Here is a 21765-nt window from a genome sequence, read left to right as displayed (position 1 = left end):
TAACATAAAATATAACAGAATGTAAAGGATAAGCGGAGATTTAGAAAACATTTCACATATACTTAATTCATTTATGTCTATTTTTATTTTACCATTCAAAATATATATCTTTAATTTTCATTTGTGTAAATATTTAGGGTTTATGGGATGTGCTAATGCAGTGGGTTTTCAAAAGTTAAAAACGTTGAAGAATGTGTTTATATTACTATTAAATAAAATAAATCAAGCGAAATAGTACAAATAAAACACTTTATGTACACACACACACACTGTCACGCAACTGAATACGCTACAACCCCCACTGACTTGCCATCCTCACCCCCGGTTCAATCAGCCACATATATGCATGTTTCAACTCCCCAAAGACAGTGGACAGTTGGGGTGGCCTGCTGATTAATTTCAACCTCCCCCTTCTGCCTCCTCCTGCCGTCCTCCAACCATCTCTGCATCCCTCCATCCATCCCTCCCCTTCCTACTCTGCAAAGGGCAACAGCTCCAGAGGTCTACCATATGGGCCAGTGTCTGAGCGCCTGACTGCCTGCCTCCCTGCAGCTTGCATGTGTGTGTGTGTGATTCAAGCCTGCTCTGACTGTTAGCCTGCCCCACCTGTTCCTCTGTAACAACAGACCAGACCTCTCCACTACAGGACAGGCTGGCGGATAGATAGATAGATGAGCTGATCACAGACAAAAAGATAAATAGATTGAGAGGAAGCGGAGGAGAGATATGCAGATGTGATAGTAGGGTTTCAAAAAAAATTCCCATCAAAAGCAACAGTCAGATGAGTGACGAGCGGCTGCAAATCATATTATTGATAAGCACCTGCCAAGCCATGAAGAAAAGTCGCCGGAAATGTGATTCAAAAATGAGGAATAGATCGGGGTCAGAAGACAGAAAATGCAGATGGATTAGACTTCGCAAAACAGATGAGCAGACAATAATAGATTAAAAAAAATATGGAGTAATTTATTCACAAAATATGAATGACAGACTGTGCAGCGAACAGACTGCGGTATAGATGCTGCTCCCTAAACACCCGAGGACACGGGATAATAATGAAAGAGAACTTGGGGGTGATAATGAGAGGTCAAACAGAAGAATAAGTCTCAGGCTTGTACACCTGTGGCCCACCTTCTGCCATCTAAAACCGCCCAGCGACCTTTTTTTTTCTTTTTTTTAACCCCCACCACGTTCGGTTACTCTCATTATAACCTACTGAATAATGTAAAGGTATATATGCATGAGGGATCCAAGCGAAGGAGAGGAGACAGGATCTACATAATAGGGCTATCTCTCTCTCCATCTGGTCATGTGTTTATAATCTTCCCCCTCCTCCTTCTTAATGCCGATCTATCTGTTTGTCTGACAGACCCGGACACACTCATCAAACCCCCCAAAACAATATCACGCTCTAACTACGGTCTGCACAATCGGTCTTATTCTGAATACTGTGAGCTTTGAGAATGCATGTGTTTATGTCTATCTGTGCATTTGCAGTGTCCGTATTTGTATGAGCTGACGCAAGCACTTTGAAGCCTCTGGAGAATTAACCAGGCGTCTGCCACCTGACCCCATTGACTCCGACCGTCCTGGGCTCAGCTGATACGCGTGCCGCGTGGCCCTGACATGAGGAGGACAAAAAAAGCAGGAGGGGTAGGAGGAGGACGAGGACAGAAGGACCAGCAGGCAATGAATGATTATGATGACTAGGGCCATCTTGCTGGCCTCAACCCCCTCCTACCCCCCAGCAGAAACCCTGGCCTTGGCCCTGGCTCTAGCTCCCACATGGACTAGTGATCTGGCTCGGGTCGGCGTGGGTGAAGTGTCACCACCAGGCAGGGTCTGGTCTGTCAGCTGTTAGGGATGACAGAAGGAGAGGAGGGGGAGAGCAAGAGCAGAACAGAGATGTACGTAATAGAAAGTGCAATAGGTGAGGAGAGATAAATCACGAAAAGATAGTTGCTGAGGAAAGTGTAATCACGAAAAGCCAACAGACGGAATAAGAAAGAAGGCACATGGGGACAGAGAAGATAATATTGGATGGAGCAGACTGAAACAATGGATAAAAGGGAACAGGTTTTGTGGAGGTGTCATATCTGCCAGGCCTTATGCAACCTACAGAGCTCACGCAGATGGCACGACTGCTGAGAAAGTAGGGTAAACAGTCCCAGCTAATGACTTGCCCCCTCTTGACTCAGTACAGTGAAAGTGAAAGAGCAAAATAATTGGGGAAAATATTCCCTCGCGGGGATTAAGAATCTGTCAGGTCAACCGCTGTACAGCGGAGAGGGTAAGTGGTTGCAGAGGGTAAAATGTGTGGGCTCATGTATTCATGGCATCTTTTCACAGTGTTGTTGGCACCGTCGGATCACTCCAAGGCAGCGATTACCTCAGCAAGCTGAGCAGAGAGGAGGGGGAGCCAGTTCCTCTTGAGGCTGAGGAGTCCTGCAGGCTCTCCACAGCATGAACAACACAGTGATTGTATACAGAAAAGAAAAACACAGGAGGGGTTCATGATGACTTTGCTCACAAGGAGAAGTACACGTTTCTGATTTCCTATGTATTCTTAGTCTTTTAGTGTCCAGGAAAAAGCACAGCAAAATCCATTTATGCGTTCTTTTAGGTGGTGCTTGAAGCTTTGAGACCCAGCTAATATTAGATCTACCTCCATTTTCAGCCATTTTTGCACAAAAAGGCGTATGAATGCCGCTATAATGCTCAAGGCATTTAGCGTGCAATATGAATGTCTTTCTTGCTTTAGGAGTGTTATGTGTATGCCATGCAGTCTGTACTGAGTCCGATGCAAACGCATCCGCGTAAGTATGCTACGCTTAGAGCTAGTGACGTAGAATAAAAAACACAGGACTTTCAAACTTGAGACCGGTGATCGAGACCGATTATTATTTATGTTTGTGACGTTGGTCAAGTGTTTTTTAGTTATGTTTGTCACAGGATTTTTAGTAACGTTTGTGACACTGTTTCCATGCGTATTTTACTTAGTTTACATACGTGGTTTAAGACCAACCATGATGTCCAACAACACAAGGCTTTCATCCCGGAGACTGCTGTTTGTGTCCCGTGTTCACAAGGTCAAGTCACATTTTCACTGTACAAATGTAGTCATTTTAAGCCCAATCATGTTTGTTTTTTTCCCTAAACCTGACCAAGTGGTTTTATTGCCTAATCCTAAGCATGTGTTTTTGTTTAATTCACAACATTAAGCATGTGTTTACATGCGACCGAAAAGTGATGAGAACATGTTGAAATGACACGTGAAAAGCGGTGTAGAAGATGTCTGTGTAATGTTGTACTATTTATACGCCTTTCTGTGAGACCGGATTGCCATTTTCGACTCTCTAGTTATCTTCGTTCCCTCAAAGGTTAGCACTCTCAAGGTGGTTTGCAATTGGTTATAGTTCATCAAAGTTCATTTGGAGTTGTGTTTCTGGCCACTTTTTTAAGCTCTGTTTTTCGGTCTTCGCTGACCCCTGAGGGAAATATCTGTCACTTTAGCTGCTAGATGCTCTCACTAACTTCTGGTGTTAGGTGCAGTTGGCAACCTCGGGGTCTAAAAAGTGAAGCCAATGCTGAAGTGCCTTAAACTTGCATTCTTTCTAATAGCCAGCAGGGGGCGACTCCTCTGGTTGCAAAAAGAAGTCTGATTGCATAGAAGTCTATGAGAAACTGACCCTACTTCTCACTGGATTTATTACCTCAGTAAACATTGTAAACATGAGTTTATGATCTCAATCGCTAGTTTCAGGTCTTTTTCAATACAGCATGATGTTCATTTAGTAAATTATGGTCCCATTTAGAGTCAAATAGACCATAAAGCAGGATATTCTTTAGGGCGTGGCTACCTTGTGATTGACAGGTCGCTACCACGGCGTTGTCCGGTCTGGGAGTTGTCTGTGTCTTCTTCTTCAACTTTAATCCTTTCACAGTGTTTTTTCAGTTTATTAAAGTTAATTGTAGCATTTTGGTCACCTAAAAATGTCCCACCCTGTCGTGTCATATCTGGTTGCTAAAAAAACAAGGTGGCGACGGCCAAAAAACAAGTTGGTGACGGACAAAATTCCAAACTTGAGGCTTCAAAATAGCAGTCCACAAACCAATGGGTGATGACTATGTCCACTTATCATATACAGTCTATGGTTAGGTGATGGTCAGCTATCTTACAATGGGTTATAGCTGCTTTAATTTGTCATTATGAAGAGGTATACTGTCACCCAGTGACTTTCCACATCGCCTGCGCAGGACATCTTCCATTATCTTGGCAGCAAATTTGAATTGAAATGGTTAACTGCTTGGTTTGCATGGTGAAAATTGTCAGCTCAGTAAGCTATAGCTCCGTTCAGACAGTCAGTCACTCAGTCAGCCAGTAGGTCAGGTCAGCTGATTTGCTGTGTAACAGTCCTGCTGCTGTGATTAAAGGAGCTGTGACAAAGACGCTGAAAGGCGATGAAGGAGGGGGAAACGGCCAGCTGTCACACAGAGGGACCATAATGGCCACGGCAAATCCTACCACCGTCTGAGCCCGTTTCTTCTTTGACTTCAGCCTCCTGCTAACTGACTAGTCATCTCTTTGTTAACCTGTCACTGAGCTTGTTGACAAGATGAGTTAGACGGGATATTGTTGTGACAATCAAAGGTTTTAGTCTGGATTGATTCATTGTATGAGTAATTCACTAAATGCATAATACACATGAAGATTCAAATTACACTGACTTAACTTACTTAACATTGATGATTTACATGTTGTAATAATTAAAAACAAATCATGCTGTGATACAGAAATTGTTTATTTGATATAAGAAATGGGTCTGCAATGGAGACTTGCGGTGGTACATGCAAGCGCAGAAGTCATTGAAAAGTCACATCTATACGCTGTCCAATCATGTACGACCACGATGTAACTCAAAACCAGGCCATATAAATAGTGTTCATTCTTTATGCATACACCCCTGCTGATTCTTTGCTGTGTGCTTCCCCGCTTCTACAGCCTTCTCTTGCATTAAATATGTGTGATTTCAGCATGTTTTCCATTCAATATAAGTTGTGTTCATTTTACTGTTTTGCATACCAAGCTCTTGGAGCCACAACTGCAAAATAAAATGGAATAAATAGTTAAAACCTTGATAAAGAAAAGTGCCGCTTAAGATTAAGCTGTCATTACGGTTTATTCAAGGCGTCACAGTAACATTACCTTCTTCACTTTGTTGTGTCTTGTGTTGTCAGGCAGGTGCAGGCAGTAAATGTACTGACTATGTGGGTGGTTGATCTGTGGAACTACAGAGTCTCCTCTCTTCATTTAGACAGTAACGTATAGTGTCACTGGCAACATTGCTATAATGTTGATAACATTTAGTTTACTTAATTTTATCCGAAGCAAACTGTAATGTTTTTTTTTCTATCAGTACTTCTGGTTAATCCCCAGAGCTCATCTGAGGATTGTACCTTCCCACTATACCGTCTAGTCATTAACGAATCAAAACTTATTTTTCTGATGCATTTTATTAGAGCTGCAATGATAAATCAATTAGTTGTCAACTATTAAATTAATCACCAACTATTTTGATAATCGATTAATCAGTTTTAGTAATTTTCTAAGAAAAAAAAAAAATGTCTCCTTAAATGTGAATATTTTCTGGTTTCTTTACTCCTCTATGACAGTAAACTGAATATCTTTACCCAAGACATTTGTCATCTTGGGCTTTGGCACTGATCGACATTTTTCACCATTTTCTGACATTTTATAGACCAAACAACTAATCGACAATGAAAATAATAGTTGCAGTTGCAGCCCTACATTGTATCATGCTTTGCATTTCAATTAATGCTCTCACTATACACTTGCTTGTAAAATGTGTAATATATTGCAAGATTTTAATGCAAGGATAAGCTCAACACTCAAAACCAGTTCCTTTTCATCTGACAAAAAATAACTAACCAATATTTGAATTGGAGTTAACAGTTGTTGATTCATTTATTGCTAATCAAATAAAATTTGAGGATGTGAAACTGTGTTTTTTAAGTACTTAAAGTATCGGTCAAGAAACAGAATATTGTAAATAAATAAATTCATTTTAAGCAGGGATCTGATCATGTATTTTCTTCTCCTTTCATTGATTGTGAAAAACAGCACAGTCAGCAGCACAACGTCACTCACTCCCAACACTGACACAGCAAGTGGTGACTCTTAGCTTCTGTGTCTCCCCAAACTGTAGCAGCACCCCCCTGATCCTGTGCTCCACATCAAAACAATTAGTGGCCCCTTGGCCCCTAGCTTTACACACAAGAAAGGGAGGGGGGATGGGGGGGGGGGGGGGGGACCTGTGTTCTCCTCACACACACAGAGGAGCTGATGGCTCCTTGGCTCTTCCTGTAGCAGGAGCAGTAGGTAATGACTCCTGCCTGCCTGCCACGGTGGACCTTAATTTGTTATTGTAGCAGAGCAGCTGTGCAGCATGCTGCAGAGAGCAGGTGGCAGCCTGGCAGGAGTGGAGGATGGAGGGGATGGATGGATGGAGGGGGGGGTGCTGGAGGGGAGGACAGGAGCGTGTGGCATATGTGGGTGGCTGTAGGGGGGTGGAAAGATGATGGTGGATGTTTATGTGTGTGTTGGGGGGTGGTATATAGCTCACAATCTTCTCAGCCAGTAAAGCAAATATTATGCTTGTAAAAAGAAGAAGAATAACGCGTGAGAATCCAGAAATATTCAATTTTAACGCATGGCAACATTTCAAATTATAATCCATCCCTTTAGGGCCTTTTCCAATGGGTAACACAGTTGACAGCGATTTCTCGGACACACACAAAGTGGATGTTTTAATGTACATGAATGAGCCAAATCGTTTTTAAAAGACCTTTTTTTCATATTTTAATGATTATTTTGAACAAATAATTATGAAAATTATATACAAAAACATGTCTTTTAATGTTAATCTGAAGAGCAAAAAACCTGACATTTAGCAAATCGGACAGCACAAAAACAGCAAATTCCAGTATAGAATATGCATTTTCTGCAAAATAAATGATGGGACCTGTTGACTTTTTTGTATTATATGAAAGACAAATGTGCCCTGATATAAAATTGACCATTACTTGAAGTGAATATTTAGTAAAATTGATAAATAAATACAGCCCATGGACATGACATGTACCCCTAATTATAGAATCACTCATTATCAAGTTCAATCCATCATTTTTCAGTCTCATCAGGCTGTCCCTGTCTTTGCTTGTTTCAATGACAATTTGCATTCAGATTTAGGCTATGAAAAACAAAATCAATACCAACAACAACAACAACAAGTCGAGGTTATGAAACGACTTTGCTCCAGGCGATTGAAGTGTGTCTGCTGGGAGGATTATGCGAGCTGATCTCTTGGTGTTCCTATTGTTGCAGCTCGGAGTTAATCATCACAGACACAACAACGTTCCTCTGCTGTAAACGGAGCGTTATATTGGCTTTCTGCGCAAAAATGCTGACAATTAGTACCCGCCCACTCCAATAGGCTCTGTTGCGCACAGAGAGAATAGAAGAGATACCTGATGCCTTATTGAGCTGTCGGATCGATCGTCTCCTGCAGATCCACTCTATTTCACTGTAAAAGTGTTTATAAAAGTGTTTTCATCCAGCCTGTTGGAGAGAGACTGTAGGATTTTAAAGAGACTGATCGCATCATAATCAGCCATCATTCTGCCAAGAGGAAGAAAACTCCAAAATACCAGGAGGAGCATGGTCGGAATGCCTAGTGCTTTCAACTGTAAGTACTTTAAATTATGCTTAACATGCTGCATAAAATGCTTACTTTTGACCTGACATCATTTATCCACAGGTATGTATTTTTTTGCACCTGCACACAATAATACACCGTGCATATTTAAGCCCATGCATATGTGCTTGATCTCATGTTTATGTTTTACATAATTAATCTCTCTGCCTCATAATAAATAATGAGCCTGTATATCTGGACACTCTATTATTTTCAGATTCTTCTTCCCAGAGCAGCCTTCAGAGAAGACCTTTTGAATGTGTTACTTCAGATCATATCCAATCATTATAATGACCAAACAAAAACCCTCAGTCATCCCTTTGTCCGCTGAGATCTTACGCTCATTAGGATCCATTAAAGAGTGAGAATAAACTATGCATAACACACACTCTATTGGACGCATTATCCCCTCATATAGAGCCCCCACAAGACAGCTATTATGCTCCCATTTGATTGAATAGCAGCTTTCGGGTCTATGTGTCTATTCAGCGGAGGATTTGGAGCCCTTAATCCACCAGGCAAAGTTTTTTTCTCTCTCTCTCTCTTTCTCTCTGTCTCTCTCCTTCCACCATCTGGACTTTACAGCTTTTTAAGACAAAAACACCAGGCGGTGTGAAACCAGGCTGGAGCTGCTGCTTGATGCCAGGAGGAGGTTTTTTCCCCTTTTTTGCCTGCGGTTTCTTCCTGCTTTACATCAGGGGTCAATAGTACAGTCCTGCAATGCAAGTGGGGTCAGCGTGGCCCGGGGGCATGACTAGTAAGCCCCTGTGTGTCACTGCGATTCCCCTCAGGACTACCCCTTTTCCCCATGGAGAAAACAAATAATCGCATGACAAAGACATGACTGTAATGGTGATGTTGGTGATGATGATGATGATGATGGGGCTACAGTTGCCACCAGGGAGCAGCAGAGTGTGTACTGTAATATAACACTGTAAACATGGTGAATTCTGGGTTTGAAAGCTGTTTTGGAAAATTGGGTTCCAACTATGACCCACAAAAGATGTAATATGTGTATATCGTTGTTTAGCTGGAGTAATTTGATGTTTTGCAGAAAGCTAAATAGCCCTCTGGGAAGCAGAGATGCTGTATGTGTACACACTGGGAGGAGAAAATGTGTTGAAGAGCATGCAGGCTCAACATTGCTCACACTAGTCAATCATTCCCATTCAACCGTTGATTCAATTAACTCTACTCGAAAACATGTGGATCATTTGGAACCCCCGATAATTTTTCCCTTTTGCCTTTTTTTCCTTCTTTTCTTTGGGGTGGGTTACGGAGTCGGATTCCAATCCTCTGACATTAAAAGGGGAAATAAACGACAAAGGGGCCCTGCAGGTTTGCATTAGAGACCTAATTGGTTTTGGCTTGAGTGGGCTGTTAGCGTTGCCAGACGTGGGCCCTTTGTGTTTCGCCATGTGGGAGAATTTGCCTGTGCTGGAGGTAGAGAGAGAGGTGCCTGCAAGATCTTCTCTGAGTCATCCCTGCACAGGCTTTGTGGGCTGTTTGTGTGCATGTGTGTGTATGAATGTGTTTGTATTGGGGCTGTTAAAATATCGCATGATTGTCAATAGTTAATCGCGATTAATTGCACATTTTTTATATGTTCAAAGTGTACCTTAAAGGGATATTTGTCAAGTATTTAATACTCTTATCAACATGGGAGAGGGCAAATATATGCTTGCTTTATGCAAATGTATGTATATATTTATTACTGGAAATCAATTAATAACACAAAACAATGACAAATATTGTCCAGAAACCCTCACAGGTACTGCATTTAGCAAATAAATATGCTCAAATCATAACATGGACAACTCAAGCTCAACAGGCAACAACAGCTGTCAGTGTGCCAGTGTGCTGACTTGATTATGACTTGCCCCAAACTGCATGTTATTATCATAAAGTGGGCATGTCTGTAAAAGGGGAGACTCGTGGGTACCCATAGAACCCATTTTCATTCACATATATTCGGGTCAGAGGTCAAGGGACCCCTTTGAAAATGGCCATGCCAGTTTTTCCTCTCCACAATTTAGCTAATGGATTCATTAGGTTTTCTAGTTTCATATGATACCAATATCTTCACTCTAGCTCTAAAACTGAGCCTGCTGCAACCTAAACATTGCAAGTTGCAAAGAAATTAGTTTCGTTAAAACAAATTTGCATTATTATCGCGTTAACTTTGACAGCCCTGGTTTGTATGCATGTGAAGTGACGTTTCAGGTTGAAAATGTGCGCAAATGTTGCACATTTCTAGTTGTTTTTCTCCGAAAGCTTGTTTCTGTTTGTTGCCATGTGTCCTGCATTGCGGTTGGCTGTGTTTTTGTAATATGCGTGTGTTTGTGTGTGTCAGGCTGCTAGCCCAGTATCCTTCTCTCTCCCTCTGGTCTCTGCGTGGGTCTTTTCCACCAGCACTACCACCTGTTAGTGTTTTACTCTGGGCCCCTGGGCTACGATGACTACAGAACCTTCCACATTTGCTCATCAAGCTCCATCAGATCGGCTCCCTTACCTCAAACCTGGCTCCCATTTCCCCATCGCAGGACCGATCTGGGCTGGATTCCCCCGGTGCAGTTTAGCTGAGTCAAGATGGTGCGCAGTCGAACGGGTCAGAGCCGAGTTTGATTAATGACTCATGAGCGACAACATTTTATTCAGCATGCCGCACTGCTGGATCGCACTTTGCAAAGTGTGGTTTCAGTGGGAAAGGGGATGTTTAAAGACTGGATTAATGGGGTCACTTTGTTGCCCAGTGCTCCACATGTGAGAACCACAACAAAGAATCTGGCATCTTCTGTTTGAGCACTAATAATATGTGACCAAATGACTGTTTTAAACATCTACTGTTAAGGATCGCATGCTGTCTTAAGATTTAAATGAACCCTAATCGTAATGAAACGTTTACTACCCAACGAGACGAAGAGAAAATATATCATCTCTGCACCCTATTATCGAGTCCCCTTGTGTTGAAGCCCAAACCGCTGCAAACAGCATCATCAGTTCTTTCAAACAGATCGGATTTGTCATGTTCCGTGTTTCGTGAGAGCTTTCTGTCCCATTGTCTGTTTCCAATTCAGCACACTGTGTTCCCCTGTCTATTACTTCAGACAGTGTGGCAACCTGGAGCTTAAAAAAAAAAAAAAAAGAGAGGAACGACCGAACAGTTAAAGGGGGAAAAAAACAGCGAGAGAAGGGGAGTAGAAAGGGATTAACTGTCAGGGAGAATGTGAGGCTAATTGAAGCCAGTTTTGCACAGCTGTTTCTTGTTGCCGCGCGGCACTGCGCAGAGCGGCTTGGGGAGGATGGGATCCAGATGTGATCTTGCGCCGAGGATCGCCCGCCAATAACAATCCTCAGAAATACCAGCCGTACAGGAGACGGGGGCTATTAGAGTGTCCGTGCTGCTCGCCCACCTCCTGACAAAACATCACTTCGCCTCTGAAAGATAAACCTCTGCGCTTTCCACTCGTGATTGCAGGTCTCCCCTCAGCGTTTTTTAACACTGTCATTTTGTTATACTGCCAGCCAGCCACCGCCGTGGCCTCTGCATTCAGGTGTCAGTTGGTAGCGTAAACATCGCTCTGACACATTTGACTATTCCAAAACAGGCGTCTCGCACGGTTTGAGAGCGGTTTTGCATATTTGTCACATTGCTTTTGAAACATTCAACCAAAGGGGGATATAAGCGTCTTTTGTGTGTTGTTCTATGTTCCATTTAAATCATCACAGAGAGAGAAAAAATCATGTATTCTTTATCAGGATGGCGGCATGCGGGTCCCAGGATTGTGTGCAGGCATTTATTCGGTAAGTGGAGGGACATTGGCTGGGAACAAAAGGGCCCCAGTCACTTCAGAGTGAATCGGAGTGGTCAGGCAAAAAACGTATCACCACATTATGCTTTTTTAATGCCCCCCTATCTCTCTGTTCTCATGCCTCTCACCCCCTCCTTCCATCATTTCCCACTTGGCTCAGACAAAGAGGAGTTCCCCCTTTTCTCCACGCCTTCCAGGGTTACTCCAGAGCCTCTTTCTCACCTCCTGTTTCTGTCTGACGTCCGGCCTCCCTCCATCCATCCCTCTTTGTTACCCCATCTTTCTGTCCCCTATTCCGTCTCCATTTATCCCTCTCTCCATCCTCCGCTTGTCTGTCTTGGCCGCCACGCAGAGAGTCCAACTGCAGCTGGCCTGTCATCGCCCAGAGGAAAGCTTACATCCAGCTGCGTATGAGCTCTTATGTGAGAGAAGTCTCAGCTCATGGTTTAACAAGATATAGGCAGTATCACACTTTTTTTTTAAACTACTCTTTCCTCTTTCCATTTGTCATTTCTTCCTAGTTCATAGAAAGTTCCATAAAATTCCATTCACATATTCTTTTGTAGGTAATATTTATGTATATTAAAGGAATATATATGTTTTTTCTATTTAAAGTTATTATCAATTATCATAAACTAGGGCTGTCAATTGATTTAAATAGTTAATCACGATTAATCACAAATTAATCGCACATTTATCTGTTCAAAATGCACCTTAAAGGGAGATTTGTCGTGTATTTAATACTCTTATCAACATGGGAGTAGACAAATATGCTGCTTTTTGCAAATGTATGTATATATTTACTATTGGAAATCAATTAACAACACAAAACAATGTCAAATAGTGTCCAGTAACCCTCACAGGTACTGCATTTAGCATAAAACAATATGCTCAAATCATAAAATGACAAACAGAAGCCCAACAGGCAACAACAGCTGTCAGTGTGTCAGTGTGCTGACTTGACTATGACTTGCCCAAAACTGCATGTGATTATCATAAAGTGGGCATGTCTGTAAAGGGGAGACTCGTGGGTACCCATAGAACCCATTTTCATTCACATATCTTGAGGTCAGAGGTCAAGGGACCCCTTTGAAAATGGCCATGCCAGTTTGGAGCGTTATTCACCGTCCTTCCTGACAAGCTAGTATGACATGGTACCAATGGATTCCTTAGTTTTTTCTAGTTTCAACGCCTTATTGCGTTAACTTTCACAGCCCTAGTAGAAACACATGTATTGTTTTTGTAAAGCACATGCAACAAGCACATCCGGCAAAGTCAGACCCAGATAACGACTGCTTCACGTCCTGACAGATAACGATGAACATGATGAGTGGCCCTTGGCCCAGTCTCCCTTTATCAGGCACACACACACACACACACACACACACACACACAGTGAAAGTGACAGGAGGATCTTAGCCTATAAGCCAATATCAGTCCTGAGCTCCTCCCGAGTGTCAGTTTTATGAGTTTTATGACTTTGTCAAGTTCACCTCGTCTGTCCCTCCTCTGATCTCCCTCCTGCTGGGCCTTGTGCTGTCACAGAACGGGACCTGCTATGTTGCTACGCACATATAAACATCGTATTGCACTCTGTCTGCTCTTGCTCCCGGGGTGGAATGTGTTCTGGTGTGCTGTTGTTTATGTGTCTTGTCCTCAGCTGGTGTCTCTGCTTGTTGTCTTTGCTCGTTTGTTCTAGCGGAGTACTGTAGGGAGATGTCATACATACCCGCGGTGGGTCTGCAGAGCAACAACAAAGCAGGTGCTGCCACAGTCTCGTGTTGTTCTGGTTGGAGATATTTTGTACATTTTTGATCCGCAAAAAAGGCAGGAGGAGGTTTAGTTTGATTTGTTATGTCTTGGAAGTGAAAAAGAACCAGAGCAAGTAAAACTGTAAATACACCCCCTCTCCATTACACACACACACACACACACACACACACAGAGAGAGACACAGATTGAGAATTGTATTGCAACGCTGACAAGCCCAAACATCCCTGAGGCTTCACCTTGGGAAATGCCAACACATGCCTCTGAAAGTGTGTGTGTGTGTGTGTGTGTGTGTGAGCAAAGCCAGCCGTTATCTTCCCTCAGCTTTAATTGAACCCTTCAGAAATCCCCTAAACTATTACGCACACACACACAGAGTAAAGCCTGGAGGCTGTATCTGTGCCGGGCCAGGTGTTCCCGGCTCCGCTGCCAGATGAACCACCTGCAGATCACAGGTGTGGCTATCGCCAGGGAAGAGAACAACACAGCTGCTCCTACAGCCTCGGGGAGAGAAGAAAGAGAGATGGAAGGTTTATATAGAATCAAGTAGGGAAGCAGGACACTTCACATTCACACACACACTCCAGGGAAAAACACACGGTATAAAGTAACATCGAATGTGGTGTTGTCATCGTCTGCCTTTCAGTAAAGACGACTTTCCCTTTCTTAGCCGGCTAGAGATGTGCATTTAATTGAAGCAGCTCAGTGGGATGCTTTGACAAGAGTGGGAGTTGTTGTGAACCTTGACACAGCATGTTATTGTAATAACATTGGAATTAGAAAGATATCCAGTCTCTTTTAAGGCTAGACTTTTTTGTCCAGAAGTGCGAAACACAGCAAAACCAGCTGCTAAATTTGAGAAGTTTGCTTTTTTAGTTTCTTACACTCAAAGTGATTAATTAAAGAGGACATAACATGCTAATTTTCAGGTTTATACTTGTATTTTAGGTTTCCACTAGAACATATTTACATGCTTTACTGTTCAACAAACACATTATTTTCACCATACTGTCTGTCTGAGTATACCTGTATTCACCCTCTGTGTTTAACGCTCTGTTTTAGTGCCTGTCTCTTTAAGCCGTCCTCCCGAAAAAGCCCAGTCTGCTCTGATTGGCTTGCGAGAAAAATATGCTGTACTTTTGCAAAGGTTGTGTCTAGAAGGTAACCTGCAAATTGCAAAATCCGATCTGAGATCTGCAAAAATTTGCAAAAACACTTGTAAGACTCGCTGTCTTGTGACCTAACCTAACCTTAACTCTTCGAGATCAATTCTTTGACCTTAACCATCTTGCGAGAGTTTCCCCAATTTGCTGGTTCCCTTCTAGACACAGCCGTTTACAAAGGTAGTTCTCAAACTGTGAGCGATATATTCTAAAGAGCCTGCATGTGACATAGGAAGGGGAGCCAAATCTGATTGGCTTGTTGAATCACATTTTTTTCTGATCTGGGCAGTCCACAAAGACTCACTGGGTTGTCTTATTTCACAGTTTGTGGGTTTGTAGGCACTCCAGATACCCAAATGTCAGCCTCGTCACACGAAGAGGCGAGTGAATGACACGATAATATGCAAGGCAATAGCGGGCATTAAGAACGCCGTTCTTGCTGTAGGCGTGTCACAGGACTTTCAACCAGGAGACCGGTGTTTTGTTTTGTAAGCTACGTTAGTGGCGTGTTTTTTGTGACGTTGTTTCTGTACGTATTTTACTTAAGATTACTTACTTATTTTAAGGCCAACCATGATGTTTTTCCTAAACCTAACTAAGTGGTTTTGTTGTCTAAACCTAAGTGATTTATGTTGTAGCCCCCTGCTGGTACTACACCTTCATACACGTGTCTAATATTCACTCCTTGGCGAGGCAACACGTGACAATAACACTCTATCCTTTGGTGGACAGACGGGTCTATTACACGCTTTGTCGTTGCAAATATATGTGCACAAGTACTGAAAAAGTGAGTTTTTCATGATATGTCCCCTTTAATATAGTAATTTAGTCATGCTTTTTGTATAATCAACTTCTTTAATATCTAAACACTGGGGTAAAATGTATGTTTTGTATTAGTAGTGATAGTGGGAACAGTGGGAAGGTGACACCCTCTACTAAGACTTGTAAAACCCATAAATGATGTAATTGAAATTTCACATTTGGACTATGATTAATTCCCTATAAAAAAGGTGTCAAAGTCACAAATATTTTACTGGCCAGCTGTGAACAATACACAGCACTGTCAGTAAAATAAAGTCTCTTGTACTGAGAGGAATGTCCAGTTACTCACTCTATGTGTTACGTCTGTGTGTGGGCTTGTCCACATCTTAGCGAGCGCATGTTCTTTTAACACAGAAACCTCTCCCAAACACGGAGTTGTTTATGAGCGCTATTCATTTTTATGTGCCAACAATTGGGTGAGGCTGGCAAGTTCTGATCCGCTGTATCATTTTCCAATTAGCCAAATTGCTGTATTTAAGGTTTTAACTGTGAGTGCCATAGATGGATATCCCTGACAGCGTATCTGGTGCATAAGTTAAACAAGAGAGCGGCTGGAGAGACTTTTCGAAAAGTGCGTTGGTTGTTGAATATCGTTTAAGGGGAGTTATTGGTGAGAAGGGTTTGGCGTCTGGCTGCGCACTTGGCCTCTCTGTGTGGAAACTTTAGGAAGATGCAGCCAAGTGAGCATGAGACCCACCGCTCATAAATTTTAAGCACACATGCAGCCACTCGCTCGTTCCTTCTCTCTCATACCAACACACAAACACTTTTCCCCTCTGGCTCATAAACACACACTCATGCATGCACATCTCTCTCCCACATATACCCACAATTCTTATATTTACTCATCTCTATTTGGTCCCTGTCCCGTGTTTACACACATGCACACACTGGTTGCACCCTGAGAGCAGCCGTGTGTCTCCCCTCTGTGTGCCGAGTGTAACAGGAGATCTGAGGGTTTTCCGTGGGTGAGTAGGCGGGTCAGACCTTACTTAAACTAATGGCTCCCAGCAGTGTTGAATAGCCAGACACACTGGAGCCGAGGCCTGAGGTTTTGGAATGCCACTGCCGGCTCAATGCCTGCCTTTCATCGGCACCGAGCGAAGGAGAGAAAGAGAGAGAGAAAATAAGAGAAAGGAGGGGGAGGAGAGAAGGGAAAATACGGGACCCATTTGTTTTGGGTGATATGAGGATGCCTGAAAAGGAGGGCACAATAGTGGTAGAATGGACGGACAGAGGGGGGGCAAGGGCGGGTCGGTGGACTGTGGGGAAAGAGAGGAGGGGAGGGGAGGGGAGGCGTGTTTGGGCTAGTGGGATGTCAGGAGGGGGTAAAGTACCAGTCAGTGGTTGTTTTGTGTTGGAGCACCGTGGGACCCCCCCCCCCCCCCCGACCGGCCGCCCATGTGTTTTTAATGTCTTTGGGATGAGTTGTGAATGAGTCTGGAGGGAATCAATAAAGTTGTGAAGTGAGGCCATGTCCAAAACTAATGGAGATGATTTAAATGTTTTTTTTCAATCTGTCAATCAATTAAAATATAATCGCAATAAATCGCATGATTGTCCATAGTTAATCGCAAATTAATCGCTTGCCAACTTCCATGAGGAGTTTTAGGGCCCTGACACACCAAGATGACGGACGGCCATCGGCCAGTTCGGGGCCGTCGGTGAGCGTCTGTCGGTCTAGTTTTTCAGAATCTTGTTTATTGCCAAGTGTATGAGGTATACACTAGGAATTTGCTTTGGTTTTGCAGTGTGTCCCTCACTGTCGGCTCTAGTCTCCCCGTGGGTGACATAAAATCCCTCTGATTGGCTGTTCAGCTTCAGGGAATCAGTGCATGAGAAGAGAAACCTAAGTGAGGAAAGCAAGCGAATGAGTAAAGTCAAGACGGCACCAAAAGAAGGCATCTCTCATTTTTCATCTTCATCTCATCTGATCTTTCCAATACACGGATATTTTCACAGCAACATGGCCATCTGGAATGAAGCTAAGTGGTGAGTGAGAGTGGTGGGAAAATGTTCGGCAGACGCTGCTTTTTTTCATGCACGTATCATAACAACGGCTTGTATATTCACAGTCCTCGGTCTTCCGGTTTCTCTTTTTGAATGACGAATACAGACTACCGCTACTTGGCTGGTGTGGAGAGTTATTTCATCTCATGCAGGTGCAGAACATAGGCTACTGTACTTGCTAACTGGCCGTCGGCTGTAGTCTTTGCGGTGTGTTCAAATGCAACATGACGGCCAAGAAAAAGGCGACGTAACAGTCGGCCTTCATCGCTGCTAGTTCTTTGATGTCGTCTTGGTGTGTCTGGGCCTTTAGACCTCTATGGAGCTGTTTTTCGATGAGTGGGTGCCCGTTTGTTTATCTCGTGCATGACGTGCACACATGGGCAACACGATGCACCGTTCTACCAATGGTGTCACATCACTGTCCACTGGTCAAGGTGGCAGTGATGCGCCAATATATGCAGCAGCGTGCAGGCAAAGACAAGAAGAAGATTGCAAGCTAGTAAACATGGATGAAAACAATGCTGGATTTAAAATAAATTTTTTCATGTGTAAGGTTTGTTAAAACTCAAGGGTACACTCAATGAGTTTTGGTGAGTAACGCTGAATGTAAACACAACTTTTGTTTGTTTACAGGCAAACTCCACCGGGCCCCTTTGACTAAAAGTGGAAGAACAGATACAAATTTAGTTTTTTCTTTGGTATTTGAGAACGTTGAAGTAGAAGCGAAAGCGTGTGTGTGTGGATGGGTGATATTCTGGAAACCTCATCATTTAACATTCACTGTCCAGAACCGACTCATACAGTAAAATCAGTTTTTCGTTTATCTGGCCCATCATTTATCTGAGCCTGCAGACAGAGAGAGAAAATAGCCCTCACTTTAGCCCTCATTACTACCGAGAATTCATCTTATTTGACCACATTTTTGTTGTTGTTTTTTACAGTAAATGGTCCTCCAGACAGACATGGACCTGGAACATGACGTATCCCTATTAGATAAATATGCTGTAGAAGATGTAATGGAAAATGTGGCCATGCGAGATCAGACGAGGAAATCTTTGGCTGCATCAGATTAGCGAACATCAGGAGTCTGTACAGTGATGAGATGGAGATGGAGGGGAAGAGGGGGAAGGAGAGGGAGGGGAGCCATGCTGGTAAGATGGTTACAGATGGGGGGGGGGGCAGCAATGATGAGCCTTGGTGGGAAAAATAGCAGCAACATGGATAATTAACCAAAAGAGACATTTTTATCAGATAGTCAGGAAGAGAGAGGGAAAGGGGCATCCGGGTAAATGAGGCCCTGCCTGACACACTAAACCAACCAACCATTGTTGAGCATTTGCAGGAGTCGGAAGCGGTATTTTTTGCAGTGTGTCTGGTACGGTTGACTCCAGTCGGGTCTTATTGGCAGTCATTTAGCCTATTCAGTAATCTAATTGCTTGTTAAAGCTAGCAAACCAGTGATTTGAACCATTTGGTGTGGTTTCTTCTAATTTTTAAGCTTTTCTTTAATGCATACATGTGGCCGTCGTCTCTCCGTTAATTGTCTTCTGTTTGGTGTGTTCAGCTTTATCATAAAACTAGGGCTGTGAATAGTTTAAAATTTGTAATTGCAATTAATCGCAAATTAATCGCATATATTTTATCTGTTCAAAATGTACCTTAAAGGGAGATTTGTCAAGTATTTAATACTCTTATCAACATGGTAGTGGGCAAATATGCTGCTTTATGCAAATGTATGTATATATTTGTTATTGGAAATCAATTAACAACACAAAACAATGACAAATAACCCTCACAAACCCTCACAGGTACTGCATTTAGCATAATAAATATGCTCATATCATAACATGGCAAACTGCAGCCCAACAGGCAACAACAGCTGTCAGTGTGTCAGTGTGCTGACTTGACTATGACTTGCCCCAAACTGCATGTGATTATCATAAAGTGGGCACGTCTGTAAAGGGGAGACTCGTGGGTACCCACAGAACCCATTTTCATTCACATATCTTGAGGTCAGAGGTCAAGGGACCCCTTCCTCTCCAAAACTTAGCAGAAGTTTGGAGCATTATTTACCCTCCTTCGCGACAAGCTAGTATGACATGGTAGCTGAGCCCGCTACAACCTACAAATCACAAGTTGCATTAATGTGTTAAAGAAATTAGTGGCGTTAAAACAAATTTGTGTTAACTTTGACAGCCCTACATAAAACATTGTGAGGCGATACGAAGTGAGTCAGTCTTTATTTGTGCTATTCTCTGAGCTCGGTGGATCCTCTAGAGATCTCTGGCCAGTGAAATGGAGGTCGCTGGGAGTCGGGGCCAGAATTAGCTGTTCTGGCTCATTTTCCATGCACTGTATGACTGTATCACATCGCAGACACATGCACCGCATGCAACCAAAATCTCACAAAGATTGACTCAGTCAACACAGTGTGAAGTGGGAAAGCTTCTGACTGTAGGAAGTTGTGGCTGGGAAAAGAATACTAAGTTTTTTTTTTTCTTTTTATCTTATGAAAATGTGTCTCATCGTTTCCCACTGAAACTCTCCCGGTGAAATCCAGATTAGCCTTTCAAAGCCCTCAGTGAATGCTGAGAACAAAATGCTCTCACCATGTGCGAGTTGTATATGAACATCAATGGGATTCCAGTTGCACAGTGTGCGTTGGAGGCAGAGTTTCTGTTTTCTTCAACACCTAGCGGCGCTGATGTGGCCGGTTGCCCAAGAGACATCGTCAGAGGATATCTCACATTTCCCAATTTCCATCTTGAAGTCGGCTACGCTGGAAGACTGCTGATGAAAATATTAAGCGTGGATTGGGATGTCTAGGATCATGGGTATGCAATTCAACGGGTGCGGGGGCAGATTGTGAAAACTTGACAGTCCTGTGGTCTGTGGCCAAAAACGCTGGGTTCATTTTCACCGGACCAGTTGGCAGAGTGGGAAATCTCTGCAGTCATCCGGAAATGTATGATGTTATCCAATCTAATATTTGTATGCACACATAGTAGGGCTGCACAATTAATCAAAGTTATATTGAAATCATAATATGGCCTATTTTCAAATCGTAGTATTTGTTAAAATCGCAATATTTATTAAAAGCAAAATGTCCAAATAACGTTTTAAATTAAATATTGTCATGTTGCAGAGATGTCCTGGCCTACACATCATATTTTACAGGTTTAAGAAAACATCTTTGTTTGATACAGATCCTAACAAAAATCATGTTTTTCAATGAAAATGAGAATAATGATGTAAAAATCATCATTCCCTCTAATATCGCAAATCATATCGCATTTGCAATATCAGTCAAAATAATCACAATTAGATATTTTTATAAAACGTGCAGCCTTAACACATAGCATACTAAAAACCTTGTATCTTCCATCATATTGCTAATTTGCTTCTTTCCTTGGCTCTTGTGATTCGTTTTGCTGTGTCGCTATTGTTGGTGTGAAAGCCCAGATATCCAGAGTTAATTAGCCTTTTAGTAAATGGAGGTGAGCCATTACCTCACCCTGTTATTACAGATGCAGTTTCCCATTCTCAGCACTGCATGCAATATACGACGCCATTCATTCATGAGGCAGGCTGCATCGGCAACTGTTGTCATGATAATGAATCACAGTTTTCACTGGAGACACATCTTGTTGTGGTTCAGCAGTGTAAATACCGTGTTGTAGGTGAATGGATGGAGTTTGTTGTCAATTTAAAAAATGTTTTTCTTGGTGCATGAAATACTTTTTACTTACGTGTATGAAAAAACATTGAATAACATTGAGCAGTGCTTTGAAAATGTCTTTAAGATAGATCTTACAAAATGCATAATTGAAAAAAGGCAATGCAAATGCACGTAAACGGGGGCATCCATCTACACATAATACATTGAACCTTCATTTCTTCTGTGCTTTTACATGCACACACACACGTAGACATACTTGCCAACCCTCGCGATTTTCCCGGGAGACTCCCGTGTTTCATTTCTGGCCCTGTACAGCCTGTATAAATCTTACTGTTTCCACCCGGACGACAAAAGAGCTACACCAAGTGTAGCTCTATTGTACGGCGCAGGCTATTGGAAATAACAGGTTTCAGAGCGCAGTGGTACCATTGTTGTGTTGTGTCTGAAAGGACCTTCAAGGAGTGAGAGATGGAGAGTATAAGATAAAGAAATACTCAAGCAGGGGCGAAAATGAATGAATGAATAAAAACTGACGAACATTAGTTTATGCCAGAGATTCCCACAAGTTCCCACCAGAGGCGAATTATTCAGTTTTCTTTTCAGAGAATTAAAAGTAAAATTAAAAGTAGGCCTATTTAACCTAAAAATACAGTTGCAGTGTACTTATTATTTTGTTATTTTCATTCTTTTAAAATAACCAGAATGCAGGAAACAAAGTCTGTGAAACTAACATT

The 21765-nt window shown here is 42.5% G+C and overlaps 1 protein-coding gene across 2 annotated transcripts in view; it reads left to right on the top strand.

The window, feature by feature from the left end:
• The first annotated feature begins 7489 nt into the window (after positions 1-7489).
• The window catches only part of cbfa2t2 (CBFA2/RUNX1 partner transcriptional co-repressor 2), a 42875-nt gene continuing 28599 nt past the window's right edge, over positions 7490-21765 (top strand). The window contains exon 1 of one of the 2 annotated variants that reach the window (XM_074641884.1): positions 7490-7766. In XM_074641884.1, coding sequence (XP_074497985.1) covers positions 7739-7766 — 28 coding nt within the window. In that variant the 5' untranslated portion in view covers positions 7490-7738. Of the gene's footprint in view, positions 7767-17191; positions 17335-21765 lie in introns of those variants that run through there. The other variant, XM_074641893.1, reaches the window with a different exon arrangement.

The sequence above is a fragment of the Sebastes fasciatus genome, chromosome 1 (genome assembly GCF_043250625.1).
Source record: "Sebastes fasciatus isolate fSebFas1 chromosome 1, fSebFas1.pri, whole genome shotgun sequence".
In the NCBI taxonomy this organism is placed as follows: Eukaryota; Metazoa; Chordata; class Actinopteri; order Perciformes; family Sebastidae; genus Sebastes; species Sebastes fasciatus.
The sequence above is the reverse complement of the archived record's forward strand: the minus strand, read 5'-3'. Positions and strand labels throughout refer to the sequence as shown.